Source organism: Coenobita brevimanus, chromosome 51 (genome assembly GCF_032717465.1).
Source record: "Coenobita brevimanus isolate Jiangsu-jjx chromosome 51, ASM3271746v2, whole genome shotgun sequence".
In the NCBI taxonomy this organism is placed as follows: domain Eukaryota; kingdom Metazoa; phylum Arthropoda; class Malacostraca; order Decapoda; family Coenobitidae; genus Coenobita; species Coenobita brevimanus.
The window spans coordinates 30,659,879-30,679,600 of record NC_137004.1 but is presented as its reverse complement, the minus strand read 5'-3'; the positions used below and the strand labels follow the sequence as shown (position 1 = coordinate 30,679,600).

Sequence of the window (19,722 nt, the reverse complement as noted above, 5' to 3'; positions counted from 1 at the left end):
TGCTAGTGGAGAAGGGAGAAAAAGTGAGCAGATGGAGAAGGAATTGTTGAACATAGAGAATGAAAGTAATGCGAGTATAAGTGGCTGGGAAATCGGTGGGAGGAGGAGGGAGGTGAGAAGAGAGGAAGGAATCAGTTGGATGGAAGTAGTAGAAGCAATGAAGAAAGTCAAAATGGGGAAAGCCCCAGGAATTGATGGAATGTGTGGTGAAATGCTGAAACATGAGGAAGAGATAGCAGTAGAATGGGTATGGAAGATGTATAGATTGACCTGGGAGGAAGATAGAGTCCCAGAGGATTGGAAGTCAGGTATAATTATTCCCCTTTACAGAGGGAAAGGGAAAAAGAAGTGTGTGGTAATCATTGGGCATTTGTCTTCTTAGTATAATAAGAAAAGTGTATGGTAAAATACTTATTGACTGAGTTAGGGAAATAACAGAGGAATTAGTTAGAGAAGAATAGGGAGCTTTTGGGAAGGGAAAAGGTTGTGTAGATAAGATATTCAGCCTTGGGTCATTAATGGAAAAGCTTCTAGACAAGGGAAAGAAGTTGTATGCTGCCTTCATGGATTTGGAGAAAGCATATGACAAGGTGGATGGACAAGGAATGTGGAAAGTATTAAGGATATATGGAGTAAATGGGAGGTTGCTGAATGCCATGAAGAGCATGTGTAAGGGTGCTAAGGCTGCTGTGCATGTGGATAGTGAACTGAGTGAATTTTCTGTCTGAATGTTGGATTGAAACAGGGATGTGTCATGTCCCCATAGTTGTTCAGTCTGTATATGGATGGGGTTATAAAAGAAATACATGGTAGGGCAGTGGATGTTGAAGTGACGCTAATAAGAGAAAGCAGTGTTTGGAAAATCGGTGTACTGTTTGTAGATGATACTGTATCGTTAAGTGAAGATGAAGGGGAACTGCAAGCCTTGGTGAATGAGTTTGGGAGTGTGTGTAAGAAACGGAATCAAAGGGTGAATGTAGGGAAGAGTATCAAAAGGTGAATGTAGGGAAGAGTAAAGTTATGGTTTTTGAGGGAAGTGAAGTCACTGAATGTACAGTGAGGTTGAATGAGGAGGAAATGGAAAATGTGAGTGCATTTAAGTACTAGGATACTGTGATGAGTAAGGATGGAAGTTTAGAGGGTGAAGTGCTTGAAAGAGTACAACAGGGAAGAAAGGTTGCTGGTTCTTTGAAAGCAGTGATAAGGAACAGGGAAGTGAGCATGGAAGTAAAAAAGTCACTGCATGACAGTATTGTGATACCAACTCAAACATATGGTAGTGAAGCATGGACGTCGTTGGAAGGACGTAAGTCAAGCGTGAGAGCAGCAGAAATGAGTTATTTGAGAGTAGCATGTGGAGTTACATGGAGAGAGAGAGAATGACAAATGAGGAAGTTAAGGAGTGCTGTGTTGTGGATGTGGATGTGATAGAAAGTGTTAGGAGAAATACATTGAGGTGGTTTGGCCGTGTGAAGAGGATGGAGAATGAGAGACTAACAAGGACAGTGTGTGTAAGTGAGGTGGAGGTGGGGGGGGGAGAGGCTGAGGATGAGATGGAGGGATGGAATGGAGAGGTATATGAGAGAGGGGGGTGTGAGCTGGGAGCAAGGCATTGAAGTGACGTTGGACAGGGCGACATGGAGGCGATATGTTTGTGGCCACCCCTTACGGGATTGAGGCGTCTGGCAATAAATAGATAGATAGTATGAAGAGAGATGCAGGCCACATGCAGCATGGTAATGCAGGTTGATAAGGTTGCTGCAACCCTACATTATTGCAAATAAGAGAGTTTCTAGACTTCCATCATATTCTGTACTTTGTCCTCTGTAACTTACCTGTGAATACTGAGAAGTAATAATAGCTTAACACTAGAATATGATCCTTGTTATAAAATGCTACAGAAAGAATTTAGAGCCATAGCCATTGAGCTATGGGAAATAAGATACAAAATGACGAAACTCTGAAAAATTAAGATAGATGAGCTGTACTGTAGTCACCTTGTATGACAGAGAATAACTTATGTGAGTGGTAGCTCTTCAAAAGGTGGAAGCACCTTTAGGAATGATGATGTTCGTTGGTTAAGTAATTTGGTTTTTCAGAAATGTTGTGCTCAACTTCTGTAAGATTTGGTGAAGTCCCATATTAGGACCTAAAGCTTCTGTATCTAGTACTTTGGTACTTGTTTCCTCATCCCCTGGGGTTGTTGATCAGAGTCTGTCTGGCCAAGCAGACCCATCAACTGCAGGCAAGCAACTGCCCCTTCAGGGCCATCCCATGCAGTATACAGATGTTCCCTTGCAGCTGACAGTGCCTTGGCACAGAGAGGCCTGGGGAAAAGTTTGGAGGTTTGGTTCCTGGGTGGACATCACATTTGAGTCTCCATCCAGTTAGCAGAGACACCATAGCAGGCTTCACTACACCCCATAATTTGGTTATATGGTTACCACCCACCATTGTAAACTGTTTCCTGAGTTACATGAAACCATTATTCTTGTCACTTAGTGTAGATCCACCTGAAGTGGAAAAGGGAGTAATAAAAAGTGACAGGAAGGAAAAGAAGGAGTTGGAAAAGAGTTCGACAGACACAGAGATAGATTTGAAAGGGGAAGCAAGAAGTAAGCAACACTGCATCATGAATGGATGATGATTGCCACCCCAAGGGTAATACTGTATTAAGAAATTACATTACAATTTTGATATGCCTGTATATAAAAAAGAAGTGTACAGTAGACCCTTGCTATAAGAGGCAGGAAAGCCAGGTCCGTTAAAACTGATAGTCTGTTTTATACGACCCCCCACCCCCACCCTTGAAGTAGGGTTTCAAGTACATGTTTGAAAATAAATGAGTACAATAGCCTACTCAAGTACTGAAAATGTAAATTACATCTTTTTACACTAACTTGGCCTATAATTTTGCCCTCTTGCAGTTTGTTTCACAGCCTTGTCATAGTACTTCTTCATGACTAGCACAGTATTACTATAGTCTGTTATTACAACTCAACAGTCATGATGGGGAGAGGGTAATTTTATTTCAGGTTGGAGTAAAAAAGGGTAGGAAACACATGTATTTTGACCCATTGCATCCCATTTAACGGATATTGTTTGTTATAGCTGACAAAAATTTAGTGGGCTTCGTGGCGTCTGGTACATTAGATATCTGCTATAGCAGGGTCTGTTAGAATGAGGATCTGCTGTAATTTGAATTTATATATGTTGAGGGCCTTAAAATCCCCAGTTCCAGATATAGTCAAGTGTCACGTTTGGCAGATGGCCATAACGGTCATCCTGTGGTCTCACAGTATCCCAGGAGCACCTTGGAGTTCAGAAAAGTCAACTTCAGTTGGGTTGAAATTGCTGCATTTTACACCTCCACATTGCCTGTATATGTCCAGTTTCCATATGTGATGCATGTCTTGGTTACATAAACAATGGTGGGACTTTGTTGATGTCATGGAAGCCAATGGATTTTGATGTGTTTAATTAAAAAAAAAAAAAATACAATGGGAGAAAGATGCAGTTATTGTTTTACAGTAATTTCCCTACATTAACGACCCAGAGGATACTCTACCCTGTAATAAAAAAATAAAAAAAATCATTCTGATAGCTCATCAGGTTGCTGAGATATTGCGTTATGAAAGTTGAAAAACTGTAACTATGTTTTTCTTCCATTACTATTTCAGGCTCTTGTCCATTTAGTTTTTCTCCCACTACTATTTCAGGCTCTTATCCATGTCTGGTAATGAGGGCATATGTCTTCACATTTGCTCCATTCCAGGATTGGATATTTTTCACAGAGGGGGTGACCATTAGAATTAACCTGTCCATGTTGGCTAGTATAAATCAGTAAGGGTTGTCAGGTGTAAGAGCTGTGCATATGAAAGTGGAAGTATTCTGTTGACTGTCTGTGTTTACTAAATTCTTTGTATGTTGTCTTCCAAACAAACTTTATGATCATATGCCAGCGTGTGAAGGGTACCCCACCAGCATTCACATTAAATGTCCATTATAACTGAGTTTAACCCTGGCCCAGGGTTCCATAGAATGTGAAGCAAATGCAGTAAGCACCACGCTTATGTTACTTCCTGTTGAAAGTCAGGGAATGGTAAATTAGGTAGGACTGCTTACAGTTTGTGGTTAGTAGAATGTTATGTTGTTGTTTTTTCCATTATTGTGGTCACAGTGATTTTGCAGCTAGCTTGTTTAGGAATGAAAGTTTCCTTATTACTAAATTGCTAATGAAACAACACTCATTTCACTTAAAGTTCCTTATAATAGTAACTACATGACTTCCAGTAAAAAATATAGTAAATGATTTTATGCTTTGTGGTAGGTGGTGGCGACCATCATCCACTCACTTGATGTAATGCTGCCTACTTCTTCCTTAGCCTTTATCATTCTTTTTCTGTGGCTGCCCTCCTCGCTTCCTATTTCTCCCATCTTTCCTGTCACTTCTTATTGCTTTTCTTTCCATTACAGGTGGCTTTACATTGAGTGACAAGCCAAATGGTTTCCTGTAAGCCAAGACCATTTACAACGCTGGGTGGTAACCATATAACCAAACCATATGTGCTCCCTACGTGTCAACAAGTGGGTTGGTGGAGGGTTAGTGCCCCTCCCCATAAAACAAATAACTCAGAGTCAAATGGCCACCCTTTATGGGGTTATGGCATCTGGCAGAAGAAGAAGAAGATTTTATGCTTACACTCCTGTAACTGTGAGCCAAACATATTCATATTATTGTACAGTATGTATGTATCACTTGAAATAGTTTCAGTGGAAGCATCATTTGGCTGCATTCTTTAGACATGAGAAGTTCCTGTATAGTATCTTCGTGTTAAGTCTTTTAAATTTTTGCAATGCCGTCCTAATTTTGGAGGCTTGATCAGTGTGTGAACCAGTGCGCTGTATGACTGATGTCACTGGGCACGTATATTTTCCTTGACCTATCTCAGGAACCTACCCACCCCATTTAGATAAAGTTGGGGAGGAACTGGGTTCCTATCTCAGGAACCTTCCCTCCCCATTTAGATACAGTTGGGAGAAACTGGGTTAGTGTGGTGATGATGATGATGATGATGATGATGATGAATTTTCCTTCCAACTTTTTCACTGAGAGGTCTTCATAAGGCTGAGTAGTCATAAATGTACAGGGCTGGCATTTCTTTGGGAGGAGGGGAGTTTGTCCTGTTCTTTGTCTAATTTGTACTAATTATGCATGCTAAATAAATGTATGTGTGTGTGTGTGTGTGTGTATATATATATATATATATATATATATATATATATATATATATATATATATATATATATATATATATATATATATATATATATATATATATTATATATATATATATATATATATATATATATATAAAGATGTAAGTAATTTATATACTGTAAAATTTTATATTCAGGTTTATTTTCACATGAGAACTGACAGTGAGAGTGAGTAATGAATATTTATCAGAGCAAACCAAAAACAGTTGAAGCAGTTTGCCCCCATATAATAAGGAACATCGTGAAGTAGTTTGTGGTAGTTGATGGTGACCATCATCTACTCACTTGATATAGTGTTGCCTAGTTCTTCCTCCACCTTTATCATTGTTTTTCTGTGCCTGCCCTTCTCTCTTCCTCTTTCTTCCCTATTTCCTATCACTCTTTATTACTCTTCCTTCCTTTTCAGGTGGCTTTACATTGAGTGATGAGCCAAATTCTTTCCTTTAAGCCAGGAACCCATTTACAGTGTTAGGTGGTAACCATATAACCAACCCATTTGTGTTCCTTCATGTCAGCAAGTGGGTTGATGAAGGATTAGTGTCCCTTCCTGTAGAACAACCACCTCAAAGACCCTATATGGGATTATGGTGTCTGACTATAGATTGATAGATATGCGAGGATTAGAATAGCTTTAACCATAATTCTTTTTAAAGGTACCAGTACAAGGTACCAGTACACCATCAGGAGGATCTACACTGAAAAGTCAGCTTTTGTCTTGATAGACATTTTTGCTAGTCCTGGCGAAGGGGCTGCCACCCCTGGAGACCCCCTGCTTGTAAGTGCTGTGTGGATGTAGTAACTTATGATATCTTCTCTCTGCAGCTTCCTTGACCGCGTCCACATCGTGCGACAACCTGACTACACTCCCACTGAGCAGGACATCCTACGCTGTCGAGTCCTTACATTAGGAATATTCGAGACCAGATTTCAAGTAGAGAAAGTTAATTTCCAGTAAGTATTGTTTTTCCATTCTGTAGAACATCTAGGATGTTTAGTCCTCAAATTAGTAATATTTGTGATAGATTTTAAATAGTTAATTTCCATTTAGTGCTCATTTTTAGTTGTGAAAAACAGTACAGTACAATGTGTATGTGTGTGTGTGTGTGTAATAAGTGATTAAAATTGTTAATAGGTAAGAGGGAAGGAAAAAGCTAAGGGATGATTATTATGACCATCCCATGTTAAGGGGGGTGGAGGGAGATCAGGAAGGGAGAGGCATAAAAATTATGTGGATAACAAAGAGGCAGTCCTGTTTCCTTCAGATTTCCATTCCTTACATTGAAATTTCTCTGTACAGCATTCTGTACTTTTGGTTTTCCAAACCATCTTTGTTTTCAACATGGAGTGTCTGATATGTAGCCTTGTGTTTATCTTTCATTGCTCAACTCTGAAATATTCATTCTTAGTACAGTAGTATCTTTATCCCTGCTTAAACTGTCAGTCTTGTCAAGTGCAGTGTTTCCAGGCATCAGAAGTTATTTTTTTCATTCTTTCTTTTAGACATAATTTTGTCTTTGGTCCCATCTTTCTGACAAAGAAAAGAAAATATCACTACCTACTCATAAATTATCCATTCAGCCTAGCTTATTTGTTTTTTAGTTCTCCATCCTTCGTAATTAACAGTATCCCATTCCTCCCTCCCCCCTCCTGCTGTCTAATACTCTACACAGAAATTCCCTTACATTTAAGTTCGTACTATAGTTTTCTGGGCTTAGGAGGTACTTTTTTTTTTTTTTTCCCTCAACCCTCATCAGTATGAGTTAATTTCTATGGTGTAAAAATAACTTTGGTGTGAAATAAATGAATTACAAATTTGAAGTAATTAATGGAGACTGCTTATAACACCTTCACGTTGATAGGTTGGTCTTTATCTGTAGAAAACTTGAATGCTGCAGAAATAAAACAGAAAAATTAAATTCCACCTAGCCGCTTGTTGAATTTACATAAATATTTTAAAAACCAACTTATTGTATTTCCCACCATATAATGTGCACCAGCATGCAATGTGCACCAATGATTTAGCAAGGGATATTTAGGGAGAATAATTTACTTAGTTTAATTTACTAATTATTCTGATTCAGCATTCAACAATTTGTGAGAGAAAATAATTTTGCATTAACCTATTTTTAAAGTGGAAGTACATGAATGTACAAATCTCATACCTACCCCATGCATTCACTAGTACTGTGGTTGATCAACTAATTTTTATGTACATCTACAGACGCGGTTAGTGTGATGCAGTCATTCCATGCTCCACGTGTGTGCATATCTAACCCACAGAAGGCTTTGTTTATTGTTTATGTATGATGTATTTATGGTAGTGCCACTCTTCTAAGTTTGCATTATTGAAATCTTAGTTAATTGTAAGGTTACTGAGTTATTTTCTTCTGACTAGCCATGTTGCCAGTCACCGCAACCGGTATGCGTTCCCCAAGCCATGACTTCATGGTATATATATATGTATATATATATTTATTTATTTATTTAATGTATGGTGGGAAATATGGTACATTGTTTGTGGTAGGTAACATATTATTTTACCTTCTGTTTTGCTCTGTACTGATATCAAACTGGCTGGTTCTTGGTGCATGGGAAACTGCTCTGCAGCAATTTGTTACCATATAACCAAATGGGGGGTCTGGTGGGTTAAGACATTCCATGTGAGTGTGGCTTATAGAGTTTACATTTTAGAGATAGTTGGGGCCTGTTATATACATAAAGTCACTCACTGAGCATGTGACTAATCACTCTGCTCTTAAATGCTGAGGGTAATAAATGAGTGGATTCAAGTCAGTCAGACTTAAATTTGTATTAATGAAATGCAAATTTAAATGTATTTGCTGAAATAAACTGGTATGGAAGAGGTGCTGTGGAGCTTCATAATCTGACAAGAATACAGATCTTAGTCATATAATTGTTTGTTGCTTGCATTAGCACTATATGATTAGTCCATAATTTTTTGTTTTATTTGACTTAAAAGGGCCTCTGGAGGAGGTATGTTTTTAAGTAGATAAATCAATAATACTTAGTCATTATTAGCAACATGAAGGATGTTAAGTTACTGCATACAAAATTTTAGTATTAATTGATTTGTGATTTCAGTTTTAATGTGTTTGTAGTTGCATCTATGGTCTGTTTTTGACTTTATTATTGCAGTATATTTTGTGGGGGAGGGTAAAGAAATGAACAGGAGTATACTGTACTGTAATGCAGCATAGTTGGACATAGGTAGTGTTGTATTGGGGGGGGGGGGAAGTATTGAAGTACAGTATGACTGATTTGGGAAGGCATAGAGATGAACTTCACTCATCCATCCAATCCATTTTTGCCCCATCAGGAGTGTAGTGACCCTGGGTTAAGTTAGTTAGTCCCATTATTTAAAGCAAGGGTGATGAGCCACACCAGCCATGAGTGGCATTATGTGAGCAAGAAACCCTAACCACTGCTCAGATAGAAACCTTAACAGGTTTCATCCAGATAGTGTGCCTAAACCCACCATTCACCAGGCATCATTTGGTTAAATGGTTATTACTCAACTTAGTAAATGGTTTTCTGTGTTACAGGGAACCATTTGGCTTGCCACTCAGCATAAACTCAATGAGAGAAGAGAGGGGGGAGAGTACTACATTGAGTGAGGAAATGATGGGCACTCCTACCTATAGTGACACAGTAGTGTTAACTGAAAATATTTACTGTTTATCTATACCTTATCAGCATACAGTAGAACCCCTCTAACTTGGACCCCACATTACTCAGACAAAGTATCTGGGCAGACAAATTTTGTGTACCTTGGATGAGTATGAGTTATATAAAGTAACTGGAGCATGACTCTGACAGTCATGCTCTCAGTTGCACATATGTGTTTAAAGTTTTTTTTTTTTTTTTTTTTTTTTTTTTAAGGCAATATAAAGATATACAGGGAAAGTGTTGTCAAAGAAGGCTTTTGGTCCTAGGCTAAAGCCTTCCCCCAGATGTAGACATGTCTGTCTATCCAAGAAAAACTGCAAATCCTTAAAAACTGGACAAATGGACATCCTAAGCCCAAACTGTGATTGAATATGGGATTTTGAAACAGTGTATGTCTGATAGTGTATAAAGAAAGCCAATGGTAAACTTGAGTAGTGCAGCCAAGTTTGGTGTTAATGGTGAACAATCAGCTGTGAAGCATTTGACAAAGCATAGTTATAGAAATTCAAATTAGGCTGGTTATAAATGGTATCTATAGCAAAGTTCAGCAGGTGTTGGAATTAGAGGCTTTGAAATCAAGCAACTTCTTCTAAATGTCTGGCAAAACATATGAAATGTGAAGGTTACGAGGCTAGTGCAGGGTGGCTGTTTAGATTAGAAAAAGATATAACATTGTGAATTGTAGTTTAAGGTGAACAAAACACTTTTTGAGGCTGTTCTGCTATCTTTAATTATTCAAAATTTGTTATAACTCAGTCTTCTCCCTCTAGTAGTCTGAGTTAGAGGGTTTCTTCTGTATAGCCCTTAGAATACTGAAAAACAGCAGTGTGAACACTTGACCTTGCATTGGTTATCCACAGTACTAAATTTAGTATACAATAGACCCTTGGTATAACTGAGATAGCCAGGTCTGTTAAAGCTGACAGTCTGTTGTGCCTGAAGGTCCCCTGAGGTGGGATTTCAAGTACAAGTTTGAAGTAAATGAGTACAGTTGCATATCCTAGTACTAAAAATGTAAACTCTATCCATTTTACACTAACTTGGCCCATATTTTTGCCATTTTACTGCTTATTTCACATCCTTGTCATAGCACTTCTTCATGACTAGTACAGTATTACTTTAGTCTGGTGTTATAACTCTGTTTTCGCAGTGGGGAGAGGGCAGTTTCAGGCCAGGTTGGAGTAGAAGGGGTAGGAAACTCATGTACAGTATTGTGACCCATTGCACGCCATTTAATAGATATTCTTCGTTGTAGCTGACTAAATAATTGCGGTAGGCTTCATGGCGTCCATTAAATCTGATATCTGCTATACCGAGGTCCGTTGTAGTGAGGGGTTGCTGTATACTGAACTTAGGTTCACTATACCCCCCCCCCTCCACCACCACCAAGCATCAAATATATACTGTATATGAAATCAAATTACTGGACATACGTTCATTATAGCTCCCTCACCACCACCAATGAACATCATATACTATATATCAAATTATTGTACTGTATACCGTATTTCGCGGCATGTAAGACGCAGCATTGTGAAAGACGCACCCTAATTCTGGCAGGGCAGTTCTGTGAAAAAAAAGTTTGCCCCAACCAAGACTGCAGTAAGGTTTCTTGATAAGAGCCATTACCACACAGATACACACTCACCTTTCAGAATCTATTCATTGCTGATCATCAGCCTTTGGTTTCTTCTTTTATGTACAAAGAATGATACAGGAAAAGAGAAAACAAAACCCCGTCTTAACAAAACGTGACTTCAAACCACGAGGCCATCTCAACTTTGTTGATAAATATGTATCAGTAAACTGATATAAACACTGTTTTTAATATTTTATGTATTTAAAACCACAAATGAAGTCAATAAACTCTATTCTTTCATTCACTGACGAAAACATAAAATACAATGAATATTCACATCAGTTCATTTATCCTAAAAGAACCCCGTCATATTCCACACCTGTTACGGAATTTCCTCACATTGCCTTGACTCAAGCACAATATCAGACGACTACCATCATTAATCATGCACTCTAACTAACCTGTAATTACCTCCACAAATAATATAAAAAGGTAGCACTTGTAAATACACAAATTACAATGTTTTACAACCAAAGTTCAATATAGCAAGGCTGCTTGGGAACAGGATAGACAGCTGTTTTTACTCTCTTCTCTCAGTATCACTCCTTCACTGTCAGCTATGTTTGCCTTGCAGCATCAACAATTAAAAATGTATGCTTCACTGATCATAATTTACTATAAACATTCATTTCAAAACATACTATGGTGAAAACATCCATTGTTACACCTTAGTAACACTGCTGCCTCCCAGTCGCTAGACAGCAGTCTCTACCCCTTCCTCTCAGTATCACTTCCTCACTGTCAGCGATGTTTCCCTTGCAGCATCAACAGTTAAAAATACGTTCTTCACTGATCACAATTTACTAAAAACAGACATTCATCTCAAAACATGTCGAGAATGGTGAAACTATCTCTTAGCAACACTGCTGCATCCCAAGCGCTAGACAACTGGCTCAACCCTCTTCTCCCAGTATCACTCCCTTACTGTCAGCTGTTTTCCTTGCAGCATCAACAATTAAAAATGCATATTTCTCTTACCAGAATTTGCTAAAAACAGATATCCATCTCAAAACATTCGAGTACTGTGAAAACATCCATTTTTGGTCTTAACACTGCTGCCTCCTAGTCGCTATGGTACACACATGCACACATGTACACACCACATGCAACATTCGCTCACCTCTGAAACATTTACATCAGTCCGTTTTGGAGTACCCAGTGGCTTTATTATATGCCAAAAACATCAAAATGTATTTGGTTGTTCAATATAAATATCATCACTTAAGGACATGAAACATCTCAAACAATTTATTCATCCAAACATCGTCAGTGCAAGACTAAAGGTGTACAGCACCATTGATCCTAAATTTTCCATGATTGCATCTGTCATGATCACCTAAAACCTATATTCACTTCATATTACTGACATGGTGAAAATTTCACTCGTCTTCAAATCCTGAGAATTCATCACTACTTCCCCCGAGTCCTGAAGCATCACTGGAAGTCATCACCACAGTCATCATCACTGTTTCACTGTCACTTTCATACAGTAAATGGTCCTCAGTACCATCCATTGAATTGCTTATACCACACTTCATGCGATTTTAACTTGGCAATCGTTTTAACTGAGCACAGGCGATATTCAGACTTGGGGCATTTGATACAGCCCACATTAACCTCCTCAGTACATGTTTCCTGAACTGAATAAAATCATATGGCGAGCATGAATAAACTACCCTATAAAATACATTGCTGGGCTGAAGGGATTATAATAAGCGGATTATCAGTTCCCTAGCCTGACTCTTCCCATTTCTACTTCCTTAACTACACCCACACCAAACTCTCACCTACACCTTAGGATTCTGGTCGTTTCGGCCGTAACGTCCAAAATGGCAAAAGATTTTACAACCTAACCTAACCTAACAAATTTGGACGTTACGGCCTAAATGATCCCCATTGGCGATCATGAGAGCTTTGCTTAGGCAGCATCAAACTACCCTATAAAATACATTGCTGGGCTGAAGGGATTATAATAAGCGGATTATCAGTTCCCTAGCCTGACTCTTCCCATTTCTACTTCCTTAACTACACCCACACTAAACTCTCACCTACACCTTAGGATTCTGGTCGTTTCGGCTGTAACGTCCAAAATGGCAAAAGATTTTACAACCTAACCTAACCTAACAAATTTGGACGTTACGGCCTAAATGATCCCCATTGCCGATCATGAGAGCTTTGCTTAGGCAGCAGAGATGCAGAGAGTGAACGTTGTCAATCATTCTGATCGCTTCGTCTGCTAAGAATACAGCAGAAATGGCGGACGCTGATACGAATGCCCGTCAGGCACGCTATTTCAGATATTGCATCAGTTATGCTACTCAGTGAATTTTATCCTATTTTCATAACAAAATACTGTAATTGGGTGTGCCCTGAGTTGCATAGATATTGCTAAAGTACTTCACTTGGCTGAAAAAGTGAAGCTGTAACTTCGTTAGCTTGCTAGAGTAGGGTGTACGCTAGACACTAAACTGCTAAGTTGCTAAACCGCTAAACCCCTTGACGGTATTGGCCAGTCGAGCTGAAAACAATCCCATGAATGCTTAGTGTTCTTGAACTTGCATGTTTTAATATCTGCTGCATATATACACTCACAAAATGTCACAAAAGTAACTGACCTAATTAGGGTTACTGAATTTCCATACGTGACGAAAGTCTGTTTTGATGACTTAGCAGTTTCACTAGCCAGCATCTCTCCAGCATGATTGCTTTGCTAGTTAGTGAATGGATGGCATGCAAAGTGGTCATGATTGCCTTTCAGAAGGTTAGCAGACAGTTCACCAGTGAGCACGTTAGCTTGCTAGAGTAGGGTGTACGCTAGACACTAAACTGCTAAGTTGCTAAACCGCTAAACCCCTTGACGGTATTGGCCAGTTGAGCTGAAAACAAACCGTGAATGCTTTGTGTTTTTGAACTTGCGTGTTTTAATATCTGCTGCATATATACACTCACAAAATGTCACAAAAGTAACTGACCTAATTAGGGTTACTGTATTTCCATACGTGACGAAAGTCTGTTTTGATGACTTGGCAGTTTCACTAGCCAGCATCTCTCCAGTATGATTGCTTTGCTCGTTAGTGAATGGATGGCAAGCAAAGTGGTCATGATTGCCTTTCAGAAGGTTAGCAGACAGTTCACCAGTGATCATGTACGTTAGCTTGTTGGAATAGTGCAGATGCTAAACTGTTAAATTGCTAAACCGCTAAATATCTTCACGATGTTAGCCAGTTGAGCTGTAAACAAACCCGCGAAAGTTTTATGTGTTTCTGATCTCGGGTGTTTTTTAAATCTGCTGCATATACAGTACACACTAGTGTATATTATTTTTAAAAATAAAATCAAGTCTGCATACTGTAGAAAACACCTGTGGTTGCTAAGCATTGAGATGATCATCTTTATAAGAGTTTCTTCTCAGTGAAGCCTAACTAACCTGCCTTAGTCTAACGTGCAGGACGCATGGGGATATTTTAAGGTAACTTTGAGACAAAAAAGTGCGTCTTATATGCCGCGAAATACGGTATATTGTCAGCTCCTTCCTGGAAATATTTTACTATAATTAAATGTGGTGAATGGGTGTGAGAAAGCTAAATATGGTAGCTGATGATTCAAAGGAATAGGCAGGATCACTTCACTTGGATGAAGTACATTCTGCCCTCGTTTTCCTGGACTAAAAGGAGGGGAGACCAGTCCGGGAACCCCAAAAGTCCGGGAATCACAAAAGACCAGCCCCACATACCATTCCCCGGACTATTACCATACTTTGTCCAAATTCTCCAATATTGTCCGGCAATTATTCCGATATTCTAGAGCATTCTGGAATGTAGGCTACCTATACCAACATAACTAACATACACAGTACATAAAATAACACTGACAAATTAACACTCATAATAACTGACGCAATAGCAGTACTTTGCAAGTTACAACCCTAAGAATAGTTGTTTAGACAGTTGGTGACGAGAATGTGGAGGGTATGATAGAAAAAGATCAGAAAGCAGAGGAAAAAGAGGAAAATGAACAAGGAATGGAACATGACAAGGTGAGCCAACCACTCATCAGCTGACCGAGATACAAACACACAGTCATTGAATGTGATCTTGATCTTGGACCGAATCAGCAGTTTTAATTGGAAAATATTTTAATCTTTATCACCATATAGGTTTGCACAACTAATTATTTGAAATTCAGTCAAAAGTTTGTGGTTAATTTAATTATTAATAGAAAATCAGGATTCAGAACGAAAATTTCTTAAAGTTAACAGAAGTGATTTGCCTCTAGCCTAACAACACGCCATGAAGGACTTTTGTATAAATAGCAGTTTACAATACAGATACATTTTTTTTTGTACTCAAAATAAATATTTATGCAAAACAGAAGTCTGTCAAGGCGATATCTGCTAACATTAGCCAACCACTCATCAGCTGACCGAGATACAAACATGCAGTCATCGAATGTGATCTCGATCTTGAACTGAATCGGCAATTTTAATTGGAAAATATTTTAATCTTTATTACCATATGGGTTTGCACACCTAATTATTTGAAATTCAGTCAAAAATTTGCTCTTAATTTAATTATTAACCCTTTAACCGCGGGTGTCATCCCAGAATGACATTGCAAAAACTGGACCAAACCGCGGGTGTCATTCTCGGATGTTTGTGAATATTTTGAATACCGCGCGTTTTTTCTGTGCGCCAGTTGTTTCGAGGGAGAGTAGCTATTAAGTTCTTTCACTCCAGCCGACCCCCACCTCCCCCCCCCCCCGGGGCCCCCACCTCCCACCTCCTGGGCCCCCCACCCCACCCCGGACCAAACACGCATCAGTATCTGTCCAGCTGTGTGAGTGACAACACTGCTGATGTGGCAGTGAAGTGCCGGCAATTACAGTGCCTTTACCTGCCTCAGTGAACACAGAGTGGGTGTTTATCGTATGTGCAGTGTTCATATATGTTTATAGTATTAGTATCAGAATGAGGTTGGCATTTGGTAATGGTGTGTGAGCGAAAAGTAGTGATTACAACACCGCTGATATGGCAGTGAAGTGCAGGCAATTACAGTGCCTTTTACCTGCCTCAGTGAACACAGAGTGGGTGTTTATCGTATGTGCAGTGTTCATATATGTTTATAGTATTATTATCAGAATGAGGTTGGCATTTGGTAATGGTGTGTGAACGAAAAATAGTGATTACAACACCGCTGATGTGGCATTGAAGTGCGGGCAATTACAGTGCCCTTTACCTGCCTCAGTGAACACAGAGTGGGTGTTTATCGTATGTGCAGTGTTCATATATGTTTATAATATTATTATCAGAATGAGGTTGGCATTTGGTAATGGTGTGTGAGCAAAGGTAATGGTGTGTGAGCGAAAAATAGTGATTTTAGATCGCTCACTTCTAATGGCACTGCCCATCCAGTGATAGTCAACGAAATCATGAAACCTACATCATTGCAAAGCCGAAGGTTAGTACTTTCTAATGGTACCTTATTTTTCGCTCTAGATTTATTCTGTGCAGAGTTATAAAGGTTTAAAGTTTGTTTACATTTTGGCTGGAACCCCCACGGGAGAGGCCAGTCGGGGCAAAACAATGCCCGCGGTTAAAGGGTTAATAGAAAATTAGGATTCAGAGCAAAAATTTCTTAAAGTTAGCAGAAATGTTTTGCCTCGAGCATAACAACTCACCTTGACAAACTTTTGTTTTGGATAAATATCGATTTACAATGCAGATATATTTTTTTGTACTCAAATATTAATGCAATATAGAAGTCTGTCAAGGCGTGCTGACGATCTGAAAGGAAAATATCTGCCAACATTGGCGCATTTTAACTCTGAAACCTAATTTTTTAATTAACCCCTAAAGTACACAATTCACTCAGCAAGTCTGTCCCTCCAGCTGCAAAACAGGGTCGATTTTTTTTTTTTACTTTCACCAAGGTAAAAATTTTTCTTCCACATTTCAAGAGACTGAATTTACTTACCTGAAACTGTATGTTTCAGCCAGATTGACCAAATAGTTATCACACAATCGCCCATCAAAGATGCAAAAAAGTTACCAATCCCCCATGGGCGAAAATAGGAAAGGTACAGAAAATGCATTATTTATGGTCAATAATTATATATACATAACTAATGTTGGTAGGATATGCTGTCAGTGTGACATATGCCCATAGCAACAAAACAAGCCAGGCAAAAAGTGGAGGTGGAGTGTGTATGGCTGGAGGGGGGAGGAGGATGGAGGGATAGGGGAGGAGGGAGAGGGAAAAAGGGTTGCTATGCACACACACTGCTGCAGGGGGTATGTTGGGGTATGGTTGGTTGGGAGGGGACAATGTGGAGATGACGCAGTGGGGCTGAGGGAGGTAAAGTGACGGTGGTGGGGAGGGTTCCTTCTCCCCCACCTTAGGGGGCCAATCATGCCATACCACCCCACACACTCTAGCTCTCATTGGTCTGATTCCATATACATCACCAAAGAGGCAGAGTTACCCTCCCCCAGTTATTTGTGTGTCTTTACCAATCGTGCGGGATAGGCTGGCGTGTCAAATTACACAAAAGCACGATCGTGCAGCATCTGCATTGAGGGGTTAAGTACAATTTTTTTTAGCGGATTTCAGATAATTAGGTGTCTATGAGCCACTGTGGCAAAAAAAATTAAAATATTTTCCAGTGAAGAGTGCTGGTTTGGTATTTAGTCGCACCGAGTCGCATGAGCTAAGTGAGTAGGAATGGATCCCGTTGACATTGTCCGTAAGAATATATATATATATATATATATATATATATTTCATTTTTCATTCATTGCCAGACGCCATGTATCCCTGACGGGGTGGCCAAGGGCTTAGAGTTAATTGTTTTACGGGGAGGGGCACTAATCCTCCACCAACCCCACTTGACACGTAGGGATGCCAACAGCATCTGGTGTTCCCAGGCGGTCACCCATCCAAGTACTAACCAGACCCAACGTTGCTTAACTTCGCTGATCAGACGGGAAGCGGTGTACTCAACGTGGTATGGCCGTTATATATATATATATATTCAGTAATCCCTCCAATATCTGACGTAATAGAGCCAAAGGCATGTCCGGATAGTGATCCTCTCTGGATATTGGGCCCCAGCCTCCTGGACTTGTACTTACGACCCTAACTCAGATAAACACCTATACAACTTCCTCTGGACATGCATTGCACCTATTTAAGACCCAAATCACACCAATAAGGGACATAAAAGACTGAAATAAATGCAAAAGAATCATAAAATGAGGTTTTAGAGGTGAGTTTATACAATATTAAACATTCTGGGTACTTACAAGTCCCTGGCTTCTGGACTGGTTTGAACCGCCAGTTTGCAGTCCACAGTTAATCTTTGCACTCTAATTTTAATTTCTTAACACTGCACAACACTGTAAATTCCCGTGTGTTCTAGTGGCGAGGTATTGCAATTTATTCACTGTTTATTCACAAAAAACAAGCACCTTTGGCTTGCACTGCTATAAGCATCTGCTCTCAATCGGAGTTAGGCTGTGACTGTTGATGATGGCGGAGTAACAGAGTTGCCAGATCGCAACGGCCACATTACCAATCTCCTCAACTTTCATTACCAAATTTAACTTCTCATTACCAAATTCGTAAAGCTGGCATTTATTCTTCACTAATTATATATACAAGTGGAAATACGTGTAATCACTTTCCTTATAATTAACACCATGTTGATTATTTTCACGCTATGTAGGGTAGCAGAATAATCAGAGAGAGCAAACAATTCACCATCTCCATCCTGTGTATCCTCATACATGTGAAAAATCCATTTGGTAATGCATTATTCTGATTCATTACCAAACGAATTTTTCATTACCAAATTGGCCCACACTTGGTAATGAAAAATACCAAATGGCAACCCTGACAGGGGAGGGGGGAGGGGGAGGAAGGAAGGGGTGAAGGGACCATGGTGTAACAGCTGTTCGGCGCCACGTGGCAATTTCAAATTGCGGGAGGGAGAAAAGTCAGATTTTTTTCGAATTTTTTGCGGTTTTTGGCCCATTTTGGGAATATTGGATCCCAGGATGATTATGTCCGGTTAGTGGGGATGTTCGGATATTGGGCGTTCGGATATTAGAGGGATTACTTATATATTTTATTACCTATGAATTTTATTGTGTTCAAGCATTCTTTAAATTTTACTGTGATATGCAATAAACTATTTATAGTGGCATTTGAGAAAGGTAATAGGCAAATGGGATATTGTCACTAGTTAGAAGGAACTGTTGGGGTGAAGCAGGTTGATGGCAAAGATGCTTTTCATATATGAAAATATCTTCTTGTGTGTGTTACAGATGGCCTTTATCGTGTCAAAACCTTGTTAAAATTATATTGTGTTGTGCAGCAGACTGCTTATAGTTTTATATGAGAGAATAATGGCTGGACTTTTGTTGAGAATCCCGGACTTGTATGGGCATTTGTCTGGCATTTGATAATATTGTCCGGCCTCAGCCCATGTCCGGGAAATCCGAAAACCGGGAAAGGAGGGTGCGGGAAATGGAGGGTCGAGTGCGTATGTGAAGTACCCTTGACGTCACTTCTGTGAGTACCACCCAGCATTGCCAATGCTATCTCATCCCGAGGTGTTAAGCTCGAACCATGACCATGACACAAGAACAAAAGTTGAAGCACCCACAGGCCATATGTGTGTGTGTTTCTCTCTCTCTCTCTCTCTCTCTCTCTCTCTCTCTCTCTGAGAGTAACAGCTACCTTTTTGAGCCATTTTGACCTTGTTGGGCAAGAGAATGGTGGCAGGGTATAATGAGACAGAAAAGTGTGTACAGTATGTGGATCCGTCCTCATAAGGATCAGGATTATAATTTAAATTGCATCTTTGATTTTTTTTTTTTTTTCCCCTGCATAATGTATTGTTGGCCATGTTTTTGCAGTATGTTTGATGTGGGAGGACAGCGAGATGAACGAAGGAAATGGATCCAGTGTTTCAATGACGTCACAGCCATCATATTTGTCACAGCCTGCTCCTCCTACAACATGGTTTTGCGAGAAGATCCAAGTCAAAACAGGCTAAGAGAATCCTTAGATCTCTTCAGAAGTATATGGAATAACAGGTTAGTATGGCAAAACTTC

General features: G+C 39.5%; 1 protein-coding gene and 1 non-coding gene across 3 annotated transcripts in view; one reads left to right on the top strand and one right to left on the bottom strand.

Annotated features, from left to right (window-relative positions):
- Nucleotides 1-19,722, top strand: part of Galphas (G protein alpha s subunit) — a 140,524-nt gene that overhangs the window by 95,838 nt on the left and 24,964 nt on the right. For both annotated transcript variants that reach the window (XM_080272773.1, XM_080272774.1), the window contains exons 5-6: nt 6,103-6,231; nt 19,524-19,703. In XM_080272773.1, coding sequence (XP_080128899.1) covers nt 6,103-6,231; nt 19,524-19,703 — 309 coding nt within the window. The remainder of the gene's footprint in view (nt 1-6,102; nt 6,232-19,523; nt 19,704-19,722) is intronic.
- On the bottom strand, nt 17,504-17,622 carry LOC145400305 (5S ribosomal RNA). Its single transcript, XR_013897412.1, has one exon. It is a non-coding gene; the product is annotated as a 5S ribosomal RNA (ribosomal RNA).